Genomic DNA, 24,223 nt, shown 5'->3' on the forward strand with positions numbered 1-24,223 from the left:
CAGCTGTAACTTACACACAATACATATGTTTGCTCACACATAAACAGATGAGCTAAATAACATGAGAAATAAAGAAATGGAGAACTTTAGTAAATTTGGCTAGCCTAATGTGCTAACATCCTAAAGGCCATATTCTCTAATAGAAGCACTTACATGAGTTATTCATTATGGTGATACCACTAGCAGTAGGTAGTTGTAACATTGAATCCTCCCCCCCCATTGGTCCCCCCTCACCTGTCATGTTATTCAGCTGGTGTCAGCAAAATTTGAAGACAGAGCATCATGTTATCATGTTATTGGTTAATCTAGTGGTTCCCAAACTTTTTCAGTTCGCGGCACCCTTAGAGTCTCCATAATTTTTTCAAGGCACCCCTCCAAAATAATTACCGAGCAGTCCAGTATTTGAGTCAAAATAACGAAGGTAGTATTTAGCTCAGGACAGAATTACTTAGTAAGTTGTTTGCAAAAATAATACACATAAATCCAAGGGAAAAAAATATTTTTATATATTTTTTTCAACTATGTTTCTGTCAAAGAATAATTTACAGCTAATATTAAGAGGAATAAGAACAAACAAAATAAAAAAAACCACATGTACAAAAATCATCACACTTTGCCCCTTCATCCACACACACTGTGTACCCCTCTTCATCCACACACACTGTCTACCCCTCTTCATCCACACACAGTGTCTACCCCTCTTCATCCACACACACTGTCTACCCCTCTTCATCCACACACAGTGTCTACCCCTCTTCCTCCACACACACTGTCTGCCCCTCTTCATCCTCAATCTGCCCCCTCCTTTGTTCTTTTCCCCCTCCATTGTTGTTTCCTTTTACCTTCCCCTCTGTTTCTTTACTTACCATACTTGGTCTTCTATCTTCTATTTCTTTTGTCTTCTCTTCTATCTTCTTACTAATGTGGCGGCGCCTGGGACCCAGCATCCTCCTCTCTCCTACCGCTTCTCACTGAATATGTCACGTGTGATGACGTCACATTCAGTGAGAGGCGAGGAGGGAGGAGGATCCTGGGTCCCAGGCACTGCATAATTGGTAAGTTGTTTTTTGTATATTTTTGTCCCCTGGCTGCGGCACCCCTGTGACAGCGCCGCGGCACCCTTGTGAGTGGCGGCACACACTTTGGGAACCGCTGGGTTAATCTAAGATTATATATAAAGTACTTTTTAGTATGTAAGTTTCTTTAGTATATTGCAGTAGCTAATGTCCATTTCTCTGGCTTTACATACTTAATATTATTTTATAATGGAGTCTCAAAACACCTCTACCTCTATTAGAGTTGCCAATGTAAGATCTAGTAGCTGAGGTGTAAGCTTGTACGGACTACGAGATTTACCAAGAGAGTTACTAGCGGCTGCAAACTAATGTGGGTCTCAGCCATACCTCACACAAGACAGATATGGTTTTAACATAAAATCTATACTTATTATTCTGCACTTAGAGCATAAAATGTGTATGCTACATATATATTGTAGTTATATTTCTTAGTGTGTACTCTAGTTGGACACTGTACACACAGAAGGGTATTGTATTTGGTACTCGTGAATGCATCTGACATGCAGTTCAGCCCAGAAGCAATCATCCAGATCTGTAAGAAATGATTGTCACTGAGGTGGGCAGAGAAGGGATCAGAGTGGTAGAAGCTTAGCAAATAAACTATGTCAGAAAAGACTTTAAGGGATAGAAAGCTAATGGGCTTAGACCCTGCTGGATACAGTGGAATTGACTTGGAATAATTCTCTCTGGTAGGATTAACATGACTCATTTATCATTTATCTCGCCAGCTGCTTAGGTAAATTTGGTTCTTTGAATTCCCTGTATATAGTCTTAACCACTTGAATGATAGAAAAGCCTGCAGCAAGGCGCCATTTACAGTGTTAAAGATTCCTGCAGGCACTGATTGGGTTAAAGGTGTACTTGCAAAGCATTTGGGACCTACACTGCTTATCTGTAATGAATTCAGCTCATGCTGCTCTTGAGATACTTATTCTTTCTCAAGACATGCCCGGGCATAGGAGAAAACACCTCCAAGTTCTGCATGTGAGATGCAGCAAACTACACTGGTCCATAAAGAGCTGAATATTCATTAAAAACAGCTCTACCCACAACTAACATGTAACCTTGGCTGGAGTTCACTATGTAAGGGTAGAATCCAAAATGTTATTTATATGGGATGCATCAAGCTTCAAAACCAGCAGAGTGGCCTACGACTTTATAAAAAGCAAGGGACTCTATATTATTTTCCTTTTGTATTTGATTTAAATGTTAAGGAATTAATGCATAAAACAATTGTTGTTCTAGTCTCTATGATGGAGTCAGTAAGTCAGAGCTCACCATTCAGTACAGCTGCTATTGCTTTCCATATCTTCCCAATCATTTAATACACCTCCACCAGAGATCTTCTGTCAATCTTATTCTGTTGTGATAATCCACTAACAATACAATAGTTTAGAGGCATGGCCTAGTGACAATACAAATGTGTGACAGTTAGAGGGGGAAATATGCTTGTATTTGCTCTATGATATTGGAGCTACACTGTACTGGGGCAAGTTCTAAGTATTATTAAGATGAATGGGACTTCAATTGAATATAAACATGCAGCCAGATCAATCCACCAATGCACAGAAATGGGAAGAATCTCAGTAAAAAGCTTGATTTAAACTAGCAAATTAAGAGGATAATAATACTAAACACATGATTTTTAAGATTTATGGGGGCATATTCAAGTAGGTCTTGCGATTACGCGCGGCTGCACACCTCTAGTTACCACAACAACGCGGATTTCCGTGCGCACCCCATAGTGTTGCGAAGGGAAATCCGCGATGTTGCAGTACCGTATTGTAACTTTACACGCGCAGCTGCACGTAATCGCGATCGCCAGACCTAATTGAATATGCGCCATGGAGTCAAAGCGTAAATGAGAGACATCTACAATTATATAAAACATACATATTTATGAGATACAAACAACATATTAACTATTTATATATACTGTATATGTCTAGCATCTTCTTTAGAACAATTTATATATATAATGAGTATAATATTGTTCTAATATAAATGATAAAGACACTTGTTTCATATTTTCAGCTTGAAGAACATTTATAAATGAGAGCTGCTCCATAGCAAATTATATATTGATCTGGAGATAGTGCAGTCAATAACATGTGAAAATACAATAATTAAGTACTGTACAACAAACATGTCTCCATGGTTTGTATGTGACTTCTAAAAAGACCACCTGTCAGTGTAGTGCTTGCCAAGTGACCTCTCGATTAACAGAGGTTGCACATTGCTGTGGGGGCACAGTTATTTTCATTTGTACGAGCCAGGCTTGAACACTGGACAAAAAATGATTCTGAAACTCCACAGAGTAGAGCATGGAACATTTCCTACCTGATCTAATTTCCAATGAAACTCAGCAGGTCTAAATGTGTCAGCTTGGTCAAAATCACGACGTAACAGGAAGACAAGACGACAGTTGTGTATGTACAGTGCATAGTGATGCCGATTCATTTCTGAAAGAGAGATGTGCATTCTAACACACTGAAGAACATCTCAATGAAATCAAAACAACACAAAATTAATATTATTATATATATGTTCTATGGTACATGGCAAGATAGAAGTGTTATTACATTCAATAACTGCATCTTGTGAAGTTCCAACTTGAGGCTCATTAATACAGAACAATATAGCAGAAATCAGGTACAAAACTTTTATACCAATTGAATAAAGTAAGCAAACCAATGCACATTTCACATGGGTTGGCTATGAAATGTCAACAATGAACATGTTGACATTCAAAATGTTGACACCATAATGTTGACAGAACGTAGATATGTTTATTAAATCAACAGGGTTAAAATGTCGACATTGTGAATGTCAACAGGCTGCAAAGTCAACAGTCACAATGTCAACATAAACTGTTAGATTTAAGACGGCAATACCGCTGGTCGACAATATCGCTGGCAATACAGTTAAAAAGAAAATAAAATTAAAAAAAGCGGACTAGCATTAATTACTCACCTGCATCGAGGGGTCATGATCTGTTATAGATCCAAGTGATCCTTGTTTGTCAAAACAAAAAATCCTAATTTACAATCCTAAACTAGCTCTAAAGAGCTTCCGGGGCTCTTAGCCGCATTAGCCCTATTTATAACATGGGGATATCCCATGGCCTGACTATATTTATTTTATATTTATTTTTGCAGTGGTGTGTGTGTTTTATTTACATTTTCCTTAGTGGACTACATGTCCCAGTGGGCTTGCCCAAGTGCCAGCATGCCTTGGCAGCCTGGCCATGCTGGTACCTGTAGCGCACAAGGAACAAAATGTTTTTTAACATTAAAGTACTATTACCCCACACTCACCACCGTGGGATGTGGGAAGAGCCCTTGTGCTTTCAGCACGGGACTGGGTACCTCTAAGGGTTGGGGGGGTCTGCATTTTTTTTGCAGACTCAATCTCCTTAGGGAATCCAGACCCATATTGTCCAGCCTGGGGCTGGTTTGTCATTATGGCAGGGGGACCCCACGCTTTAAAGGCACTATCCTTAACTGGCAGAGTCTAGTGCTGGTAATACTAAAATCGATGTGGACCACACACTATTTGTCCCCCTGATTTTGCTAGTACCAGCCTAGGCTGGTAGCACTAGGGTTGGTTAAGATGCTTTGCTGTTGTAATACTTCTGTTTGCTTTTGAATGTTTAGTGTATTGACGTTTTAAATCTAACCCTGTATGTCGATATTGTGACTATGGACTTCACAACTTGTCGACATTTTAACTCTGTCTGGTGAATGAACTTGTCAACATGTTCATTGTCAACATTTAGACTACATTCCCTTCACATATAAAGTTTTTTGCAGCTATACCTTTTGGTTTTTTTTTTTCTTTTTTTACACTTCGTATAACAGTACCTGATTTTCACTATTATATGTTTTGGTGTTTTTAGAAAGATTTTCCCGCCTTTATAGTTTTTAGCTGCGCAGGTTACTTTCATTTTATCATTATTCCATTTTTTCAATTAAATGCACTTTGGAATTCCATATAGCAGTGCTTGGTGTCCAGTTACAATGATGCACAATTACTTAGACCTATTCCCTTGGTAAATTACCAATTTTTCCAAATTATCAAAACTTCTGCAGTGTCTTAAGGCATTGTAAAATTATTCATGTAAATTTTCAGCGATTCTATTTACCCACCTTCTTTTTACACTAGGGAGAAATTACATTCTGATGGAAACAAAAGGACAATGCGATAAATAATGCAATGAATGCTGTGTTACTCTGTACTCATTAGTGGGACTTTATGGTAGCTGGTTCTTAGTACATGCAGAGCCAGCACTACCCTATAGTAAGAAGCAGGGGAGGAGGCTCATAGTGCGCACTCACCAACCCATCAGTACATCAGGGGGTATATTTACTAAACTATATTTACCATTCCTTCAAACATGCTCTCGTATCCCCCATTCTTAAGAAACCTAATCTCGACCCCACTTCTCTCTCGAACTATCGCCCCATATCTCTTCTCCCTTTTGCCTCCAAAATTCTCGAGCGGCTCGTCTGCAGCCGTCTCACCTCCTACCTTTCTGAATACTCCCTCCTTGATCCTCTCCAGTCTGGTTTCCGCCCCCTCCACTCCACTGAAACTGCCCTGGCTAAAGTCACCAATGACCTCCTCTCTGCAAAAGCCAGGGGCCACTTCTCCCTTCTCATCCTCCTTGACCTCTCTGCAGCCTTTGACACCGTTGACCACCCCCTCCTCCTTCACACCCTCCAGTCTTTCGGCCTCTCCGGCCCAGTCCTGTCCTGGTTCACCTCTTACCTTACTCACCGTTCTTTCTCTGTCACCACCTCTGGGTCTCTCTCCCCCCCATCCACCCTTCCAGTCGGGGTCCCTCAGGGCTCTGTTCTGGGACCCTTACTCTTCTCTCTATACACCTCCTCCCTGGGTGAACTCATCAGCTCCTTCGGCTTCAGCTACCACCTTTACGCTGACGACATTCAACTATACCTCTCCTCTCCTGATCTCTCTCCCTCCCTCCTCTCTAGGGTGTCCGCCTGCCTCTCTGCCATCTCCTCCTGGATGTCCTCTCGATTCCTCAAACTTAACCTTGCCAAAACTGAGCTCATAGTTTTTCCTCCCTCTCATACCCCATCCCCTTCTGACCTCTCCATCACTGTCGACAACACCTCTATCTCCCCTGTCCCCCAACTTCGCTGCCTTGGTGTCATCCTCGACTCCTCTCTCTCCTTTGGCCCCCACATCCTCTCTCTTGCTAAATCCTGCCGCTTCCAGCTGCGCAACATCGCTCGCATCCGGCCCTTCCTCTCCCAAGATGCCACCAAATGCCTTATCCACTCTCTGATCATCTCCCGCCTGGACTACTGCAACCTCCTCCTCACTGGCCTCCCCCACTCTCATCTCGATCCCCTTCGATCCGTCCTTAACGCTGCAGCCAGGCTTATTTTCCTCTCTCGCCGCTCCTCTTTTGTCTCCCCCCTCTACCTAGCCCTTCACTTGCTCCCATTCCCCTTCAGAATCCTCTTTAAACTCCTCACACTCACCTACAAGGCCCTCGCCAACTCCACTGTGCCCTACATCTCCACCCTCCTCTCTATTCATGCTCCATCCCGCCCTCTCTGTTCTGCCTCTGACCATCGCCTCTCTTCCCCCCTTATAACCTCCTCCCACGCGCGTATCCAAAACTTTGCCCGCGCTGCCCCCCTCCACTGGAACAAGCTCCCTCCCTCCATCAGAACTTCCCCTAATCTGTCCAGCTTCAAACGGGCCCTAAAAACCCACCTTTTTCTTAAAGCCTTTCTGTCTCCCACTTAACTTCCTACCTTATCTTCTGCCTCTGTCCCCCTACTCTCCCTCTCTCCCCTGCGTCTCTCTGTCTGTCCACCCCTCCCCTTAGATTGTACGCTCCTCTGAGCAGGGCCATCTCTCCTCCTGTTTCCACCACTTCTAACTCTGCTCTCCAGCTACTTAGCCCTCCTCCTCGAGGGTCCTCCACCCCACGTCCACTCTCGCTCCCTCCTCCCCCCTGGGGGTCTCCCTGTCTTCCGCGCCCTCCTTCTTGGGCCCCGTCATTTGCGGATCCTCCCTCCCCCTTCCCCGCCCTCTCTAGCTGTGCATTGAGCGTACTGAGTTGCTGTGTTTACTGTGCTGTGCTGTCTCCCATTGTATTGTGATTTTGTTTGTCTCTGTGCGGCGCTGCGGATGCCTTGTGGCGCCTTATAAATAGATATTAATAATAATAATAATAATAAAAACTGCGTGTTTGAAAAAATGGAGATGTTGCCTATAGCAACCAATCAGAACTCTTCAACAGCATGATGTAGACAATATATGAAGCTCTTTATTGAGTTACCTGTCTTGTCGGAATTGCATAATATTGTCTCCTTCTCCGCTCTTAATCCTGGGCTGGGACCGTGCTTCATCCACATGGTGATAGTAAACTGGTCAGTGAGATTTTTTGGTACTATGGCGTCTGGGATCTTCACTCCCTGTTTACCATCAAATTTGAATATCATGCCGCTGTTGTCCATAGGCAGACCAGCTGTCCAGTTGGTGGCAGCACTGGGAGTTGGGAGTAAGTCAATGGCACCAGATGAGGCTCCTAAATAAAGATCACAGCACTCAGGAAACCATATCAGACACAAGATGATTAACACAGGAAATTTGAGGAAAAACTACTTCACAGAAAGGGTAGTGGATAAGTGGAATAGCCTCTCAGCAGATGTGGTAGAGGCTAATACAGTAGTGCAGTTTAAACATGCTTGGGATAGACATAAGAATATCCTTATAAAGAATAAGGGATTAATTAAGGTTTAAGGTTACTATAGGTTAATAAAACAATGGGCAGACTAAATGGGCCAAGTGGTTCTTATCTGCCGTCAAATTCTATGTTTTTATGGTTCTATATAACATTAATACCCCATTCATACTGCACCAAAAACCCATGTTTTTTCCGGGACAAGCCCAGACGACCCGGGTTGAGGTGCAGTATGAATAGTGCCAGGTCTAATTCCTGGGTAATCAGGCCTGGGAATTAGACCCGGGTCTTTTGGTGGGGTAATTCCCAGATCTGCCCCGGAAAGCCTGCACTATGAATGGTGCGACCCGGGTTTTTAAACCCGGGTCTCACCAGACACATTGGCAAAGTAAAAAAAACATCATAAGAGGAGCCAATCAGAACTCCTCTTGTGATGTTGCCATGGAGACCCCGGGCAAACCCGTGTTCAGTATGAATGCAGTCTACCTGGGATTTTGCCTCTGTCCCCCGGCAATATCCCGGGTTCATATACTAGGGCGGCAGAATGAAAGTGGTATTATTTAGTGATATGAGAACAGTACGTAAGAAATTAAGTTGGTTCCTACAATTGTAATGTACATTAAAATCTAATAATGAAACACATATGATTAGAAACCACTAAGATAAGTATTAATATGCAATTGGTTTCAACACTGTCCTCAAGTTCATGTCTGTCCGCAGAACATTCATATTCTAGCAAACAAAGAGAGGTTCAGATTCAAAGACATAAAGTTCAACAGAAACTAGATATGATTGTATTTATTATAGTTCTAGGATTTTTCTCTGTGCTTTAGGTATCTTACCAATGCTTAAATCAGTTAAATCAATGAGGAAAGAGCATAAGGGTGTGTGATATAATAAACTATAGTAAACTAGGAAACACAGTAGCCCACACAGTTAAAAAGTTCTGAGCCCTAAATATCAAATTTAGATGTCACTGCAAATTGAAGAGAATTGGCTTTGGTCAGCTGTGTAGCATACTACTTATACCACTATCATTAGAGAATTTTCCTCCTGGAATAGATATTCATCTGTATGGCAGGAAAAGCCTCCCCTGATGCATATGCTGATCATAGGGCTCAGACAGTCTAAAAAATCATATTATATTTTAAGTCCAGATCTTTTAATCAAAGAGCAAAACGTTCCAGCCATGTGGAAGTATGTCTAATTTTTTTCCAAGGCCTGGACTTATGTGCACAACTTCATAGTGCAGCTCTCAGAGATACTGTATGACCCCTGTCAGGACCTTATCTACTTGCTCAGAGCCCCATCCTTCTGTGAAACACAGATGACTGAGGGAATTTGGAAAAGTTCTCGCTCTACTATGGCACTGTCAACAAGCCTATGGCAGTCCATTTGAGTTTGGATCCCCAAGTTATGCATTTGCCTGCTGGAGAAGAAGAGTGGCCTCTGTGGCCTCTATGCTGAAGACATGACCATCCGCCTTCATTATTCCCCCTCAGTAGAGTCTGGAAATCTTTTTGGACAAGGATAGATACTCTGGTCTAGCAATGCATTGGTCCAAATCAATAATATTTTTTATAAACCTTCAACCTTACAAGTCCTCTTCCTCCTTTATAATCAGTATACAGCTTCACTTACCTAGAAGTGGTTATTGTGGAGCTCCCAAGTACTTTATTAGCGTTTCGGCCGCACATTTCCTAATTTTACTACTAGGCTGCTTAGCTCAACATCTCGTTCCTCTAGTTCAGATGCACTATTTAGTGTATTTCCAGTGCTTTGAATTTGAAAGACCTATTGCACTCAAATTCTTATATCTGTCAAACCTGTTTGAGTAGCTGTAGTCTTGTCCATCTGAATGTACATTTAGATACTATGCATTATCATTACTTTCAGGTATTTATTAGCATTACAGTTTTTCTCCATTTCCAATTTACTGAATTCTGCTTTGTTTGTACTGTGAAACATTATGCTTTGTGAGTTTATTTATTTAATACAAAATAAAAACCAGTTGAATTAGAAAGGATGCACACAAATAGACCATTTTTTAAGAAACTATTATGCAAAAAATCTGTTACATCTCCATTCATAAAATGACCCTATACCCACCTTGTCTGACATTTGATAAGGCATCATTGTTTGTTTGGTTTGTAGCCTACTAGACCTGAGCCTATTACATTGTCTGTGCTTTTTATTCATTTCATTTACAAAGTTGTTTTTTTTCAAAACAATTAACACATACCCAGAACCTTAGCAATACATGCAAATCAAGATGTTTCTTGAACAATGTTCAGGCCTACTGACCTCATTTCTCTTATAAGTCATATTTTTCTGTTCCATATTGTAGGAAGTGATCATGAAATTTAGCAACATATTAGTAGGTTTAATCTGTTCTAAACTTGGAACGTACAGTGTTGCGCTCAGTTAAGTATTACGCAGGCAACATCGCAGGAATGTTAAAACTTGTGACAGGCAACCCGTGAATAGATAATCATGACCGGAGAACATTTTGACCTAAGGCAACCTTTACTAGAGAATTAAGAATAAAATACATTTTAATAAATGCCACTTACTCAGTCGTCACGTGAATAATCCACTAAATTGTGAGCTTGTTGAATATGTCCCTTGTCTCATGAAATATGCCACTTGACATTTATCTCATAGAATGGGGAAAATGCCCTTTGACTTATCTGGTGGAACATGGGCCTTGACAGTTATCTGGTGGAACATGGGCCTTGACAGTTATCTGGTGGAACATGGGCCTTGACAGTTATCTAGTGGAACATGGGCCTTGACAGTTATCTGGTGGAACATGGGCCTTGACAGTTATCTGGTGGAACATGGCCCTTGCCAGTTATCCCGTGGAACATGGGCCTTGACAGTTATCTCGTGGAACATGGCTCTTGACAGTTATCTCGTGGAACATGGCTCTTGACAGTTATCTGGCAGAACATGGCCCTTGACTGTTATCTGGCGGAACAAGGCCCTTGACAGTTATCTGGCGGAACAAGGCCCTTGACTCTTATCTGGCGGAACAAGGCCCTTGACTGTTATCTGGCGGAACAAGGCCCTTGACTGTTATCTGGCGGAACAAGGCCCTTCACTGTTATCTGGCGGAACAAGGCCCTTGACTTATCTTGCGGAACAAGGCCCTTGACTGTTATCTGGCGGAACAAGGCCCTTGACTGTTATCTTGAGGAACAAGGTCCTTGACTGTTATCTGGCGGAACAAGGCCCTTGACTTTTATCTGGCGGAACATTACACTTTTCTGTTATTTCATGGAACAGTAAACTTTACTGTTATCTCATAGAATATCTAAATCAAAGAACAAGAGACAAGGTTCTAATATAGTGGAATTTTTTCAGTCCACAATATTTAATTCAAAATTATGAAAATGTATTATTATTTGTTAGAAGCTTCCCAAACTACATTTGTTTGCAAAATATTTGAAATATTGTTGAAAAGAATGTGATTGAAGAATAATTAACGGTATAGAAAAATACTAAATATTTACTGGTTCTAAAAACTGAGAACCCCTAATGTTGATGTTAAACTTTGACATTTTTAAATGAAATGTTCTGGATGGAAAAGAGTGTCTCGATATTATATCCAAAGCAAAGAACAAGAGACAAGGTTCTAAGTTTAGTTCTGGGAGAGCACCAACCACAAAATGAAATAATTTGAAGGTCACAAACAAAAAATAAAGGGAGGTCCATTTATGTTCCTGTGCGGATTATCAACTTTATGTGTATATACCTAATAAAATATACAACTTGATTGTTATCTTGAGGCACATTGCACTTGTCTTTAATCTTGTGGAACATTACACTTTTCTGTTAATCTAACAATATCAAGCTGTGGAGGGTCAAATGTTGGGCATCTAGTAAGTGGTTGTCCCCAACATGCTAAGAGCTCTTTTCCCAATCCCTGGATTTTCATAGCACCCACAGGTGAGGAAGAAAAAGACTCCACCTCTCTTATTATCGCTCACCAGGGGAGGGCTGGCAAATCTTATCCCGGGAAACAAGACTCGATTCAGCAGCCTATTAGGAATCTTTTTTTTATAGGTAAAAAAAATGCAGATGGCCCAGTCACCAGCCCAAGGTAGCCCACTATGGGACCGGCCAGGGGGGCAGATGCCCCTCTACCCACCAGACCAGCCTGCCCCTGTCGCTCATCCCCTGGACTATGTAAATTGCATTCAATGTTTATCTGCTAAAATGAAACACTAGATCATTTATGAAATAACTTGTTAAACATGCTCAATATAATTGAACAATGGAATGTCACAGATAAATAAGCCCTGCAATATATGAAATAAATGCAAAAACGTTTCCAGGTATGAATATAGCTATTAAAAATATGATGTATAAATGTATCTAAATTTTGATCAAATAGAATATTTTTTGTTAAATGCCAACTCTGTCCCAAAACCCCAGAGCTAGCAGTGTAGCCAAGTATTTTATGTTGGGAACATTTTTCTTCTTCTGAGAAACTCCAAAATTTCATTGCTCCAGATCATTTTAGTGTTCTAATTATGTGTGACAGCTGTCATGCTTAGTTAGCTCAATTTGGCAATATATTCTGGTACATTGTATATAATATACATTTAAGACTTACTGGAATAGCATCCATGGTGTCACTCCCATTGCTAATCAGAAAAAAAATAAAAAAACTTGTTTTGAAAGTTCTAACTTGTTGAATTTAAATTAAGACAGCATTACGTAGCCAGTTATTTCACACCTATAAAGTTGAATCCAGGAAGGAGAAATGAATCATATATGCAGCATCCCAGAGAAAGGGAATGATAATGTTTACATGTGATGTAAATGCCACCCAAATAAATAAATAAAATCTAGTCTTGGGTGGAATTCACTGAATTATAATAAAGGTTACTACATACCAGTGTTGTGGTGTCCCTCTGATGAGTTGTTCGCCAACCCCCTGGCTTGGGTGCATCCTTCCCCAAAACAAGGAATGGCCCTAAAAAAGCACCCTCATGTTCTTTATCTAATTTTTGTGCTCCAAAAACATTCATGCACTGCTGCACAAAATAAGAAACATCTGCATTCCTAATCTGCCAATGTTCTGCCCAATTTGTTTGCCTAATCCGTCCTTCCTCACCCATCAATTTGTATACTTCACGTCCTCCACTAATGCTGCAATATCTCTTCACAAACCGATGTTCCATATTGTAGGAAGTGACCATGAGATTTAGCAACATGTTAGTAGGTCTAATCTGTTCTAAACTTGGAACATACAGTGTTGCGCTCAGTTAAGTATTACGCAGGCAACATTCATATTCGCTACAAACATGTGACAGGCAACCCGTGAATAGATAATCATGACCGAAGAACATTTTTACCTGAGGCAACCTTTACTAGAGAATTAAGAATAAAATACATGTTAATAAATGCCACTTGATAGCTTACTCAGCCATCACATGAATAATCCACTAGACTGTGAGCTTGTTGAATATGTCCCTTGTCTCATGAAACATGTCACTTGACATTTATCTCATAGACCGTGCCCCTTGGCTGTTATCTTGTGGAACATGTCTCTTGACTCTTATCTCATGGAACGTGCCCCTTGATATCTCATGGAGTAACCCCTTGATTGTTATCTTTTGGAACATGCCCCTTTACTGTTATCTCGTTGAACATGCCCCTTTACTGTTATCACGTTGAACATGCCCCTGTACTGTTATCAGTAAATCGTGAACCTGCCTATTACTGAATGACCTGAGGCTAACCTGTGCACTCAGACAGGAAGTGTTCACTTCACTTCCTGTCTTTTTGATCTGAGCAGCAAAGAGCGATGCTGCAGAAGAATACCTAAAGATAAGTGAGGGGGGTTGCACATACAAAACTATAGGGAGGGGGGCTACAGATACAAAACTATAGCGGGGGGCTGCTATAATGTATGAGGAAGGGTGTCTGTATTCTGCTATAATGTGTGAAGAAGCAGGGGTTGTATGCTGCTATATTGTGTGAGGGAATAGGGGGGCCTTAATATATTTTGTGATTTGAAGAAAGGGAGGGGGGTAGACTATTCATTTAATGGTGGGGTTTAGGTAGGGGCTATTATTTAATGGGTGCTAATTTATCTCTGGTGTGATGGTGGGACAATTAATTTTATTGGTGGGGCTATTTAATTTAATACTGGGGTCTATTAAATTAAGATGGGGTTACGGGACCTTTAATTTAATTTAATTCTGGGGTAGTTTGGGTCTATATTTGAATGTGAGGCTAAATTTGAGGAGGAGGGCTATTTATTAAATATGAATATTAATTATTTAATGACAGGGATAGTTGTGGATAATGGTTATATTAAACGTAAATGCTATTAATTTATTGCTGGGTCTGTTTGGAGGGAGAGAAATAGTATTCCCATCTAATAAAGAAACCTATTAATTTAATTGGCTGGTTGGAAGGAAACAGATCTATTTATCAAATGTGAGTACTATTATTTTATAGTTGGGGCTGGAGGGAGCCATAATTAGTAAATGTGGGTGCTGTTGAATTAATGCCAGGGATGGTTGGAATTTTATGTATTCATTTTTTTCCAAATAGGGCCTCCAACATACCAGGATCCAGACAAGCAGCAACTCATCTAAAGACACTAGCAGCCACAGGGGGTGAAAGTGACAAGAATAGGTAGGAGAGAGCAGGACAGTCTGCCAACTGTCCTGAATCTGGTGTGGCAGTCCCAAATTTGGGTGACTGTCTCACTTAGTCAGGGTTTGATACAACTGCAAGGACAGTTGGGAGGTATGTTCCGCTTCACACTGTACTGCTTGTGAAGGTGGAGCTGCGTGCACCTAACAGTAGTGCACACAGTTTTGCTTGTGTATTTGTCTAAAATGTATCTAAAATGATAACCCCTACTGTCTTAAGTGCCCCGGGCCCCCCAGAGCCTTATTCCAGCTTTGGTGATAATTTAGTGGTTCTTGAATTAATTACACTGTCTGCCTTCTCCCTTGCACAGATCCCATTCTCAGATCACTTTGTTGAACATATGGCCAACCCCCATTGCATTGACATAATCATTAATTCGTCCTTCTTTGCACTTAGTATATCACCAGCAAACCCTTGGAATAGCTCTCCCCTTTACTTCTGCCATTGTCTGCCAAAAGTTCCCGCACTATTATTAATTCAAACCACCACCAATCACTTTAGGGCTCATACACAATTGTTACAAAATAAGTATTTTCTTGCAGATGCATTAAGCATTTCCCCTTTGTGGTGATCGCACTGGATAACCATTTATTATAAGGATAATTTTTTGAAACACAGTACAAATTTCTATATATTAAAGAGAGAGATTTAACTGGTAGTTTGCATCTCATGATGTCAGGGGAAGATGCAACAGTGCATGAGGTGCTCATATGCTGCTCTGGCAGTCTGATCAAATACGATTGTGCCAACATGTTTCGTAATAGTTAAACTTATTAAATAAAGAAAAATATGTTTCTAGGTAGGGAATATTGGAAGGATGTGTTAGCAGGCAATTAAACAAGTATGAGCACAGAGGCATAAACCATCAGCAGATCATGCAAAAGGATTCATGTATGTTTATAGCACAGGACTGGCAGCCTTTTCCCTGCATTGCTTTAGAGATGACCCACTGTGTATTAAATCATCACATCTAGGTTTTCCTAAATGTTACTACAACCAAACTCCAGTAGTTCTAAATCCCACCTACATTTGTGTTAGCCCCACCTACAGTTGATTTCGTCCCGCCCACGTGAGACCACTTCAAGATTTTTTTCCAGGGCCACTTTATGTTCCCAATCCGCCCCTGAGTAAAGAGGTGTTACATAGATGGGGCGTTGGCAACCCTTGTGCACCTTGTGGTATTCAAGGACATTTTGAGTGCACCCAAGTGTGCAAGGATTTGGGGGGTACCACTCGTTACCCCAATCCGTCAAAAAGGGCTAAAACTGTGCAACAGGAATTAGGTGGCGCACGTAGTTAGCTAGCTGCACGAACTGCTCACAGCTCGGTAGAGTATTATGACTGGGATGCAACTAGGGTTGCATGCCACTCATAATACCCTACCAAGCTGCGGCACACTCCCACTCCTACACGTCTTAGACGCACATTGCGTCTGACTCTAAATGAGGCCCTGGAAGTGCTGAACACGATGGACACATCCCGGTGATAAGTGAGCACAGCTCCTTCTCATACATGTTCTGCCTCAAAGCATATGTTTGGCCCAATTCCCTAACCCTAATAACTTGGGAGGTATGCATTTGTAAAAAAAACAAACAAGAGAAAGAAAAAAGAAATAGAGGTTCACACTATTTCAATACCTTTTCTCATTTTCTCCTTTAATTTGATATGATTACTGTATTCTATTGGAGAAAGTTGGATTCTGAAACGCATAATAAATAATATACCAGGGAGGGCTCCACATTTAGGTCTAGTGCGGATTCAGACTATACTGAGGTATGCACTTGCATCAAACAACACTAAAGTGGATCACCATGCAGGATCATAAGTGTTAAGAGTGTCATAGATGGAGACAATCTGGTAGCAGCGCCAACTACTATAACACACTTCAAATTTAGCACATAGTTAAAAGAGTGTATCCTACATATAAATTAAACAGCCACTAATTATACATACCATTCAGAGACGGAAGTGGGGTTCTCTCTGTTGAAGAAGCAGTTTAAAAATTAAGTTTGCAAAAAAAGTAAAATTAAAAAAATAAAAGCATGGTTGCTTTGGAATTATATCACTTGGCATACCCATGTATAATACATGTAGCACTATTAATTTAGGAAGGGGGATTGTTTTGTTTTATTATTTTCCAAAATTATATAGAATTACTGTGCTCTCTGTCTTAGAGTAAAATTAAATTAGAAGTTATGTAGTAGTGTTGTATCATTTCAAATGTTCTTTTCATTTCCAGTTGGATGGGTGTCTGAGTACAGTACCAGTTCTACAGAACAAAATTGTGGTTTTGCTTTTTGTTTATTAATTGGTTGTTGCTTACAAAATAAATCGGATGTGGTTTTCTCTTCTGGAAAGGAGTAATTGAAGGAAATCTTGCTATGAAACTTTTGCTGCTGCCAGCAGATGGCAGTCATTTGTGTACTGTAGATTTCCTACACATCACGGCATACGACTATGTACCTGTATATACACCAATGCATTGCACCAATCACTATGGTCAGTTTAACTGTTTTCAAACATTGCTTTGGTGCTTTAAGCAAAAGTAAAGACCAGGGAAGAGCAGAAGAAACTTACAGGTAAACTGCGATCTGCCAGCAGAGATCAGGAAGTTGTCACTCTGAGTCTCAATTATGCTCTTGTTGGAAATTGTTCAGATATTTATGACATTAGGCCACCTTTTACAGGAAATATGCCGGCTCCAATCTAGTTTTCGCACATACCTCGGCAAATAAAACCATAATTGCAATAGAATGTAATTTAAATGGAAATCCTGTCTGTTCTGATAAATTCAAACAGAGAACCTGTCTTTTCTTGTCAGAGAATACTGATATAAAATATGATCAGTCCTTTCCAAAACCGGCTGAAAAATAAATAAGAAACCGATAACCAGTAACCAAAATGAACAGAGTTAAGTAAATCAGGCATTGCCTGTCCATATTAAATAATTGTAGGTGTACAGCAAATGTTTACACGGATGACCATGACTATTGATGGTCATATCCAAACTGGAGATAAATGTGATGGAACAGTTTATTCTTACACAAATGCACCTTTGTCACTTGTAAAATAGAAGACTTTTTTGCGGGTGGGCTAAATTAGCAAAATGAACCCCAAGAGCCCTATTCATCAAGGCACGTATCTGCCGGTTTTGATCGTATCCTACACAAAATCACTCTCTGCATGCCCAGAACCGGGAGATACGTCCGTGAACGCAGCCCTGTTCGTCATCAAATGCAAAGGACACCTACTACAACCTAGGATTTCGGGGAGTGAACTGGGCGGGTAAGGGAGGTTTTGCCGTAGTCAGTGTACAGTAGGGGTGTACCAAACTCAAGCTCAGGCAGCCACATCCGAATCCATCTCAAAGTTGGTTTTCTGCTGTATCTCTTGCTCCAGATAAAGGGCTAGTCAAAGTCCTGATCAGTAGTGTTGACAGTCTCATATGCAGGCTATAACTTGTGTTTGCAATGAAGAGTAACTGTAAACCTGAATTGTCTGCTCAGTAGACATTACCAACATTCTAATAAATATATTTTGTCGAAAAGATTTTTTTCAAAAAAATATATTTTTAAAATTGTTTCATCAGTAATGCCTGTGTTAATAACAGGTGCATTTAATTCAGTAATTATTTTTGTCCTGTGCAATTTTTTTGCAAATTTATAAGTATTGAATGTATCCTGCAGCATCTTGTATAGTGGACCTGATACACACACACATATATATATATATATATATATAAATAAACACACACAGGGCCGTAACTAGGGCTGTGCGATAGGGGCGACCGCCCAGGGCGCAACGCTGAAGGGGGGCGCAGTTTAGGAATATTTTAGGTTCGTTTGGTTAAAATTGAGAGCTAGGGGGGCGGCATTTGTCTTTCTCGCCCCAAGCGCTAGAATTCTAAGTTACGGCTCTGAACACACATCTAGAGATCAGTGCCTTGATGAATTCAGGAGTGCACAAAGCCTAAATATGTGTGCATAATACTAAATGTGGGTTGCGCTCAGAATGCATCCATTGATGAATCAGAATCAAAGTGCATAACCATTTGCTAGATACACTCTCTAGTGGAATGTATCTAGCACTTACCTTGTCAGCAGCTTTCCCACCTATGGTGGACCATGCATGTCATTATATGTCTCTGCATGGTCCCACCAAAGCACATTCTAGCCAACATCAGCGGTTTTAATTAAATACCTATTTTCACTACTGAGTTGAAACCAAATGACGTCAGGTTTGCACAGACCGCATGTAGTCAGAGGATGGAGACGCTACAGGAAAGGTATTTGCCAGATACACTCTACTATAGACACTCAGCTATAGCATATGTGTTATATTGTTATAAAAGTTATATTTTTTAAAATAGATTACTCCATTTGAGGACCTGAGGTCTAAGATTGGAGGGCACTTGCTAGCAAATGTAAACATATCACTTCAAAATTTTCCTAAAATAATGTTCTTTGGAAATGTATTTTATTTTATTTTATTTAATTAAGTCATGGGAGCACAAGGACATCCTTCATATGTCACATGAGGATATTTTACTCTTTTAAGCTGCAGTGTCTGGCTTGGTGGTAGAAGGATATCACATTAGTCCCAGATTGTTGTCCAGAGTGTACCCTGGCATGGAATAGGTAGGAGAGAGGAATGTTTGTGTAAGTCACAGTATGATTTGAACAGTGTCTCTGGTAATAGACTAACAGCTCCAGTCATAGTTCTCTGCTGGTTCTTTACCAGTCCAGGTATTTGGTTTATCTAAGTGGGGAGTAATTTGTACACCTAACCTAACTAAGGGACCTTTTATGGTATTTGCAGAGTTTCAGCGCCTTCCACTTCAGACGCTGGAGAGCTCTGCTGTACAAAAAAAGGTCGGAATAATCCCAAAAGTATAATGGTCTTAATTGCACTAAACTGTATTTTGTTTGGTCAAATTGGTGTGATGAAACCATGCAACACTAATTATGCTGCTGAATGTTTAGTACACACTAAAGGAAAAGGAGCACAAGTTTTTTTTTACTGTGTGGCCAAAAACTAAAAGCAACTGCTTTAAACTGAGCAATGCTGTCAGCGACTGTTTATTATCCATAAAAGTGATCCCAATGCACTTTATTAACCCCCTGCAGGTTAGTTTGTCACAGCAAATAAATATACTACTTGTCTGAAATGCGCTGACACCTTATCATCTCCAGGAGAAGTGTAAAAAGGCTTTGCGGACAGTTGCTAATTTGGGAACACTCTGTAAAAGTGCAGCTTCCACCCCTTGAATTTTTTTTAGCATCTCATCCTGTGCAAATGTGCAGGAATAGGCAAGTAATGTAACTAAGAGGACGAAACTGCATTTGACCGCATTATTCCATGTTGTAAACTACATTTTCTGCATATATGAGGCAATGATTGCAAAGTTTTTGGCCATATAACACGGCTGTCCACTTACCACATAACTTCTGCAAGGATGTTTCAGAGTAAGTTTCACGATCACAGCCTTTTCCAATATGATTGTTTTGAAGCTCAATACTAGTTCGGACAGAGGACACAGGACCATCGCAAGTCTCCAATCGGACGCTAGGGAATAATGCAACGCTTCCAGATCCAAGGTTATATTCAATACGCTTATCCCAATCTGAAATTAAAGACAACAGATAATGTTATATGTTTCTGTACAGTTACCTGGGAAATAAAACTCACAGACACGTATCTAAAAAAATAAAGCTTTGATTGAGCGCTGATACAAATAATCCTCTCCTAATGCAGATGGGACTTCTGGGTAAAGCCACCTGCTCTTCTCAGCTTTACTGGAAAATGGAGCAAAAAAAGGTTCCTTACCCTCTCTGCAAATATTGGTTAATGTTATCTTAGTTGTTATCCACAGTCAGCATTTAAAGGGCTATTCGGATTAGGTATAAGTGAATGTAATGTTAACTGCATTTTAACGTTATTTGTGCACAAATTTAAACGCAATAAAATGAAGATCCTGAAGATGGAACATACAGTAATCTTATATTGATTTGCCTATGGTCCTTTTGTGCAATATAATTAATAGGTAGGGTTAACAAAATGAAAAATATTAACTTCTCTGCAATATTATATCTACTAGAGGTGCTTCCTATACCTGTCCCACCTTTCTAAAATTGCACGTATAAAGCATTGTTTGTAGTCATGTTAACATAAAAGGTTATATGTAGAGTAAAAACTAGAGATGGTCACTGACCCCCGTGTTTTGGTTTTGGATTCGGTTTTGGATCTGGATTACCGTCGTGTTTTGGTTTTGGTTTTGGTTTTGCAAAACCGCCATTGCGTGTTTTGGTTTTGGTTTTGGTTTTGTTTGGTTTTGTTTTGCTATTTTTTGGGAAAATCCATGTTTTTGGGCCTAAATTAACCCAATTTAGTGCTCCAACTGTTTTAGAGACAAGTAATCTAATTGTTGAGGTAATAAATCATCCAAAAAAACAGTTTAATTCTTCGTTGGTAGGCCTATTCTACACACAAAACAGATTGTCTTCCTCTCCATCTATGCATATTGGCAATGCAGCCATCGTCTTTGAATGTATATTACACCCTACACTTATAGTTAAATATGTAAAGAAATGGAAAAAGCCAGTTTGGTTTCTGTCTCTCAAGGCCCCCCTCCACTTGTATAAAATAGCAAAAAATTCAGCCATTATAGACTGTACAATATTAATTGACATGGAGAAAGCCAGTTTGGTTTCTGTCTCTCTAGGCCCCCCTCCACTTGTATAAAATACTAAAAAATTCAGCCATTATAGACTGTACAATATTAATTGACATGGAGAAAGACAGTTTGGGGTCACTCTGTCTCTCTAGGCCCCCCTCCACTTGTATAAAATACCAAAAAATTCAGCCATTATAGACTGTACAATATTAATTGACATGGAGAAAGACAGTTTGGTTTCTGTCTCTCTAGGCCCCCCTCCACTTGTATAAAATACTAAAAAATTCAGCCATTATAGACTGTACAATATTAATTGACATGGAGAAAGACAGTTTGGGGTCACTCTGTCTCTCTAGGCCCCCCTCCACTTGTATAAAATACCCAAAAATTCAGCCATTATAGACTGTACAATATTAATTGACATGGAGAAAGCCAGTTTGGTTTCTGTCTCTCTAGGCCCCCCTCCACTTGTATAAAATACTAAAAAATTCAGCCATTATAGACTGTACAATATTAATTGACATGGAGAAAGACAGTTTGGGGTCACTCTGTCTCTCTAGGCCCCCCTCCACTTGTATAAAATACCAAAAAATTCAGCCATTATAGACTGTACAATATTAATTGACATGGAGAAAGCCAGTTTGGTTTCTGTCTCTCTAGGCCCCCCTCCACTTGTATAAAATACTAAAAAATTCAGCCATTATAGACTGTACAATATTAATTGACATGGAGAAAGACAGTTTGGGGTCACTCTGTCTCTCTAGGCCCCCCTCCACTTGTATAAAATACCAAAAAATTCAGCCATTATAGACTGTACAATATTAATTGACATGGAGAAAGCCAGTTTGGTTTCTGTCTCTCTAGGCCCCCCTCCACTTGTATAAAATACTAAAAAATTCAGCCATTATAGACTGTACAATATTAATTGACATGGAGAAAGACAGTTTGGGGTCACTCTGTCTCTCTAGGCCCCCCTCCACTTGTATAAAATACCAAAAAATTCAGCCATTATAGACTGTACAATATTAATTGACATGGAGAAAGCCAGTTTGGTTTCTGTCTCTCTAGGCCCCCCTCCACTTGTATAAAATACTAAAAAATTCAGCCATTATAGACTGTACAATATTATGAAAAATGGACAAAGCCAGTTTAGGGTCACTCTGTCTATGACACCCTACCCTTAAGGATAAATTGCCCTAACAGCAGCCTTTCAAGATGGTATGTGATATGGAAATGCCACAAGTCCCTTTCCTCTTTGGGGGTAGATTGCACCCTACACTTACATAGAAAGTTTTAAAAAGATGTTATCGGCATCATCTTCAGCTTCATCCTCACCCTCATCAGTGTGTACATCATCATCACAGACTATCAATTCATCGCCGCTTGAATCCGCCATTAGAGAACAGTCAGTGCTTGGATGTCTTGGATGGTGAAGGCCTTCCTCGTGGAAGATGTAGTTCATTTTTATAAACATCATTTTCTCCACATTTTTGGGAAGTAACCTTCTACGGCGATCACTGACTAAGTTCCCTGCTGTGCTGAACACTCGTTCAGAGTACACACTGGAGGGTGGGCAGCTTAGGTATTGCAAAGCAAGTTTGTACATGGGTTTCCAAATGGCCTGCTTTTCTTCCCAGTAAGGAAAGGGACTGTCTGACATTTCCATATCAACTACCTCTTGAAAGTAATCCTCCACCATCCTTTGCATGTTTATACTCATATTGGATGGACTTATGGGCAAAGTGACACATTTTTTTGAAAAATCCTTCAAACCAGCCCAGATGTTAAATTGTTCTCGTCTGCCCCCTGTGTCTTCCCTGCTTCTTTTTTGGAAATTTAATTTTTTACGAGCAACAGCTTGAGAAAGTGAAGGAGGACACGTCGTCAAGCCGAGGCCCAGTTCAGCGGCCAACTTGCTGAGCAATAGCTCCTTGCAAAAGTTCACATCTCGCTCATTTACAAGTAAAGACTCAATGTAGGTTTTAAACCTTGGATCAAGCACAGTGGCCAAAACGTACTGATCCGAGTTCAAGATCTTAATAACTCGAGGATCATTGTGAAGCGAATTAAGTACTTGATCGACAAGGCCAACATACTTTGCTGAATTGCTTGCTTTCAGCTCCTCCTTCATTTTCTCAAGCTGCTTTTCCAATAGTCTAATTAAAGGAATGACTTGGCTCAAACTAGCAGAGTCTGCACTGACCTCACATGTCACAACTTCAAATGGTTTCAGCACCTTGCACAGCACTGAAAGGATTCCCCACTGTGCAAGAGTGAAATACATCCCCCCTCCTTTCCCAATGTCATGACTTGTGCAATATGCTTGGATGGCTTTGCGCTGTTCCTCCATCCTCTGAAGCATGTACAGGGTGGAATTCCACCGAGTTACCACCTCTTGCTTAAGTTGGTGGCAGGGCAAGTTAAACTGCTCTTGGAGCTGCTGTAATCTCCTACATGCTGTGGCTGAATGCCTGAAATGGCCTGAAATTTTACGGGCCACCGAAAGCATCTCCTGCACCTCACGGTTATTTCGTAGGAAGCTCTGCACCACCAAGTTGATGGTGTGAGCAAAACAGGGAATATGTTGGAAATCACCCAGCTGTAATGCTCGCACTATATTGTTGGCGTTATCTGAAATGACATACCCTGGGGAGAGTCCGAGTGGTATAAGCCATGCATCAATCACATCTCTCAGTTTGCGTAACAAATTGTCAGCCGTATGCCTGTTAGTGAAGCCGGTGATACAAAGAGTGGCCTGCCTGTGACAAATGTTACGTAGTGGTGTACATGCTGCTGCTGTTCCTGCTGGTGAAGGTGAATGACCAACCCAGTGGGCTGTCACAGTCATATAGTCTTTGGTTTGGCCACTTCCACTTGTCCACATATCTGTGGTTAAGTGAACAGTGGGCAGAATGGCATTTTTCAGCGCAATCTCTACATTTTTACACACTTTTTGGTATAGTTGTGGAATAGCTTTACGGGAGAAATGGTGTCGCGATGGAATTCTGTAACGCGGACACAAAACCTCAATTAACTGTGAAAAACCAGCTGCGTTTATTGTGGAGATTG

The 24,223-nt window shown here is 40.5% G+C and overlaps 1 protein-coding gene across 1 annotated transcript in view; it reads right to left on the bottom strand.

Moving 5' to 3' along the window:
• The window catches only part of CLSTN2 (calsyntenin 2), a 707,966-nt gene that overhangs the window by 103,317 nt on the left and 580,426 nt on the right, over window positions 1–24,223 (bottom strand). The window contains exons 6-8 of the mRNA XM_075201886.1: window positions 19,919–20,104; window positions 7,399–7,647; window positions 3,417–3,538 (exon numbers count right to left, since the gene is read on the bottom strand). Of these exons, the coding sequence (XP_075057987.1) occupies window positions 3,417–3,538; window positions 7,399–7,647; window positions 19,919–20,104 (557 nt within the window). The remainder of the gene's footprint in view (window positions 1–3,416; window positions 3,539–7,398; window positions 7,648–19,918; window positions 20,105–24,223) is intronic.

This window comes from Mixophyes fleayi, chromosome 3 (genome assembly GCF_038048845.1).
Source record: "Mixophyes fleayi isolate aMixFle1 chromosome 3, aMixFle1.hap1, whole genome shotgun sequence".
NCBI lineage: Eukaryota > Metazoa > Chordata > Amphibia > Anura > Limnodynastidae > Mixophyes > Mixophyes fleayi.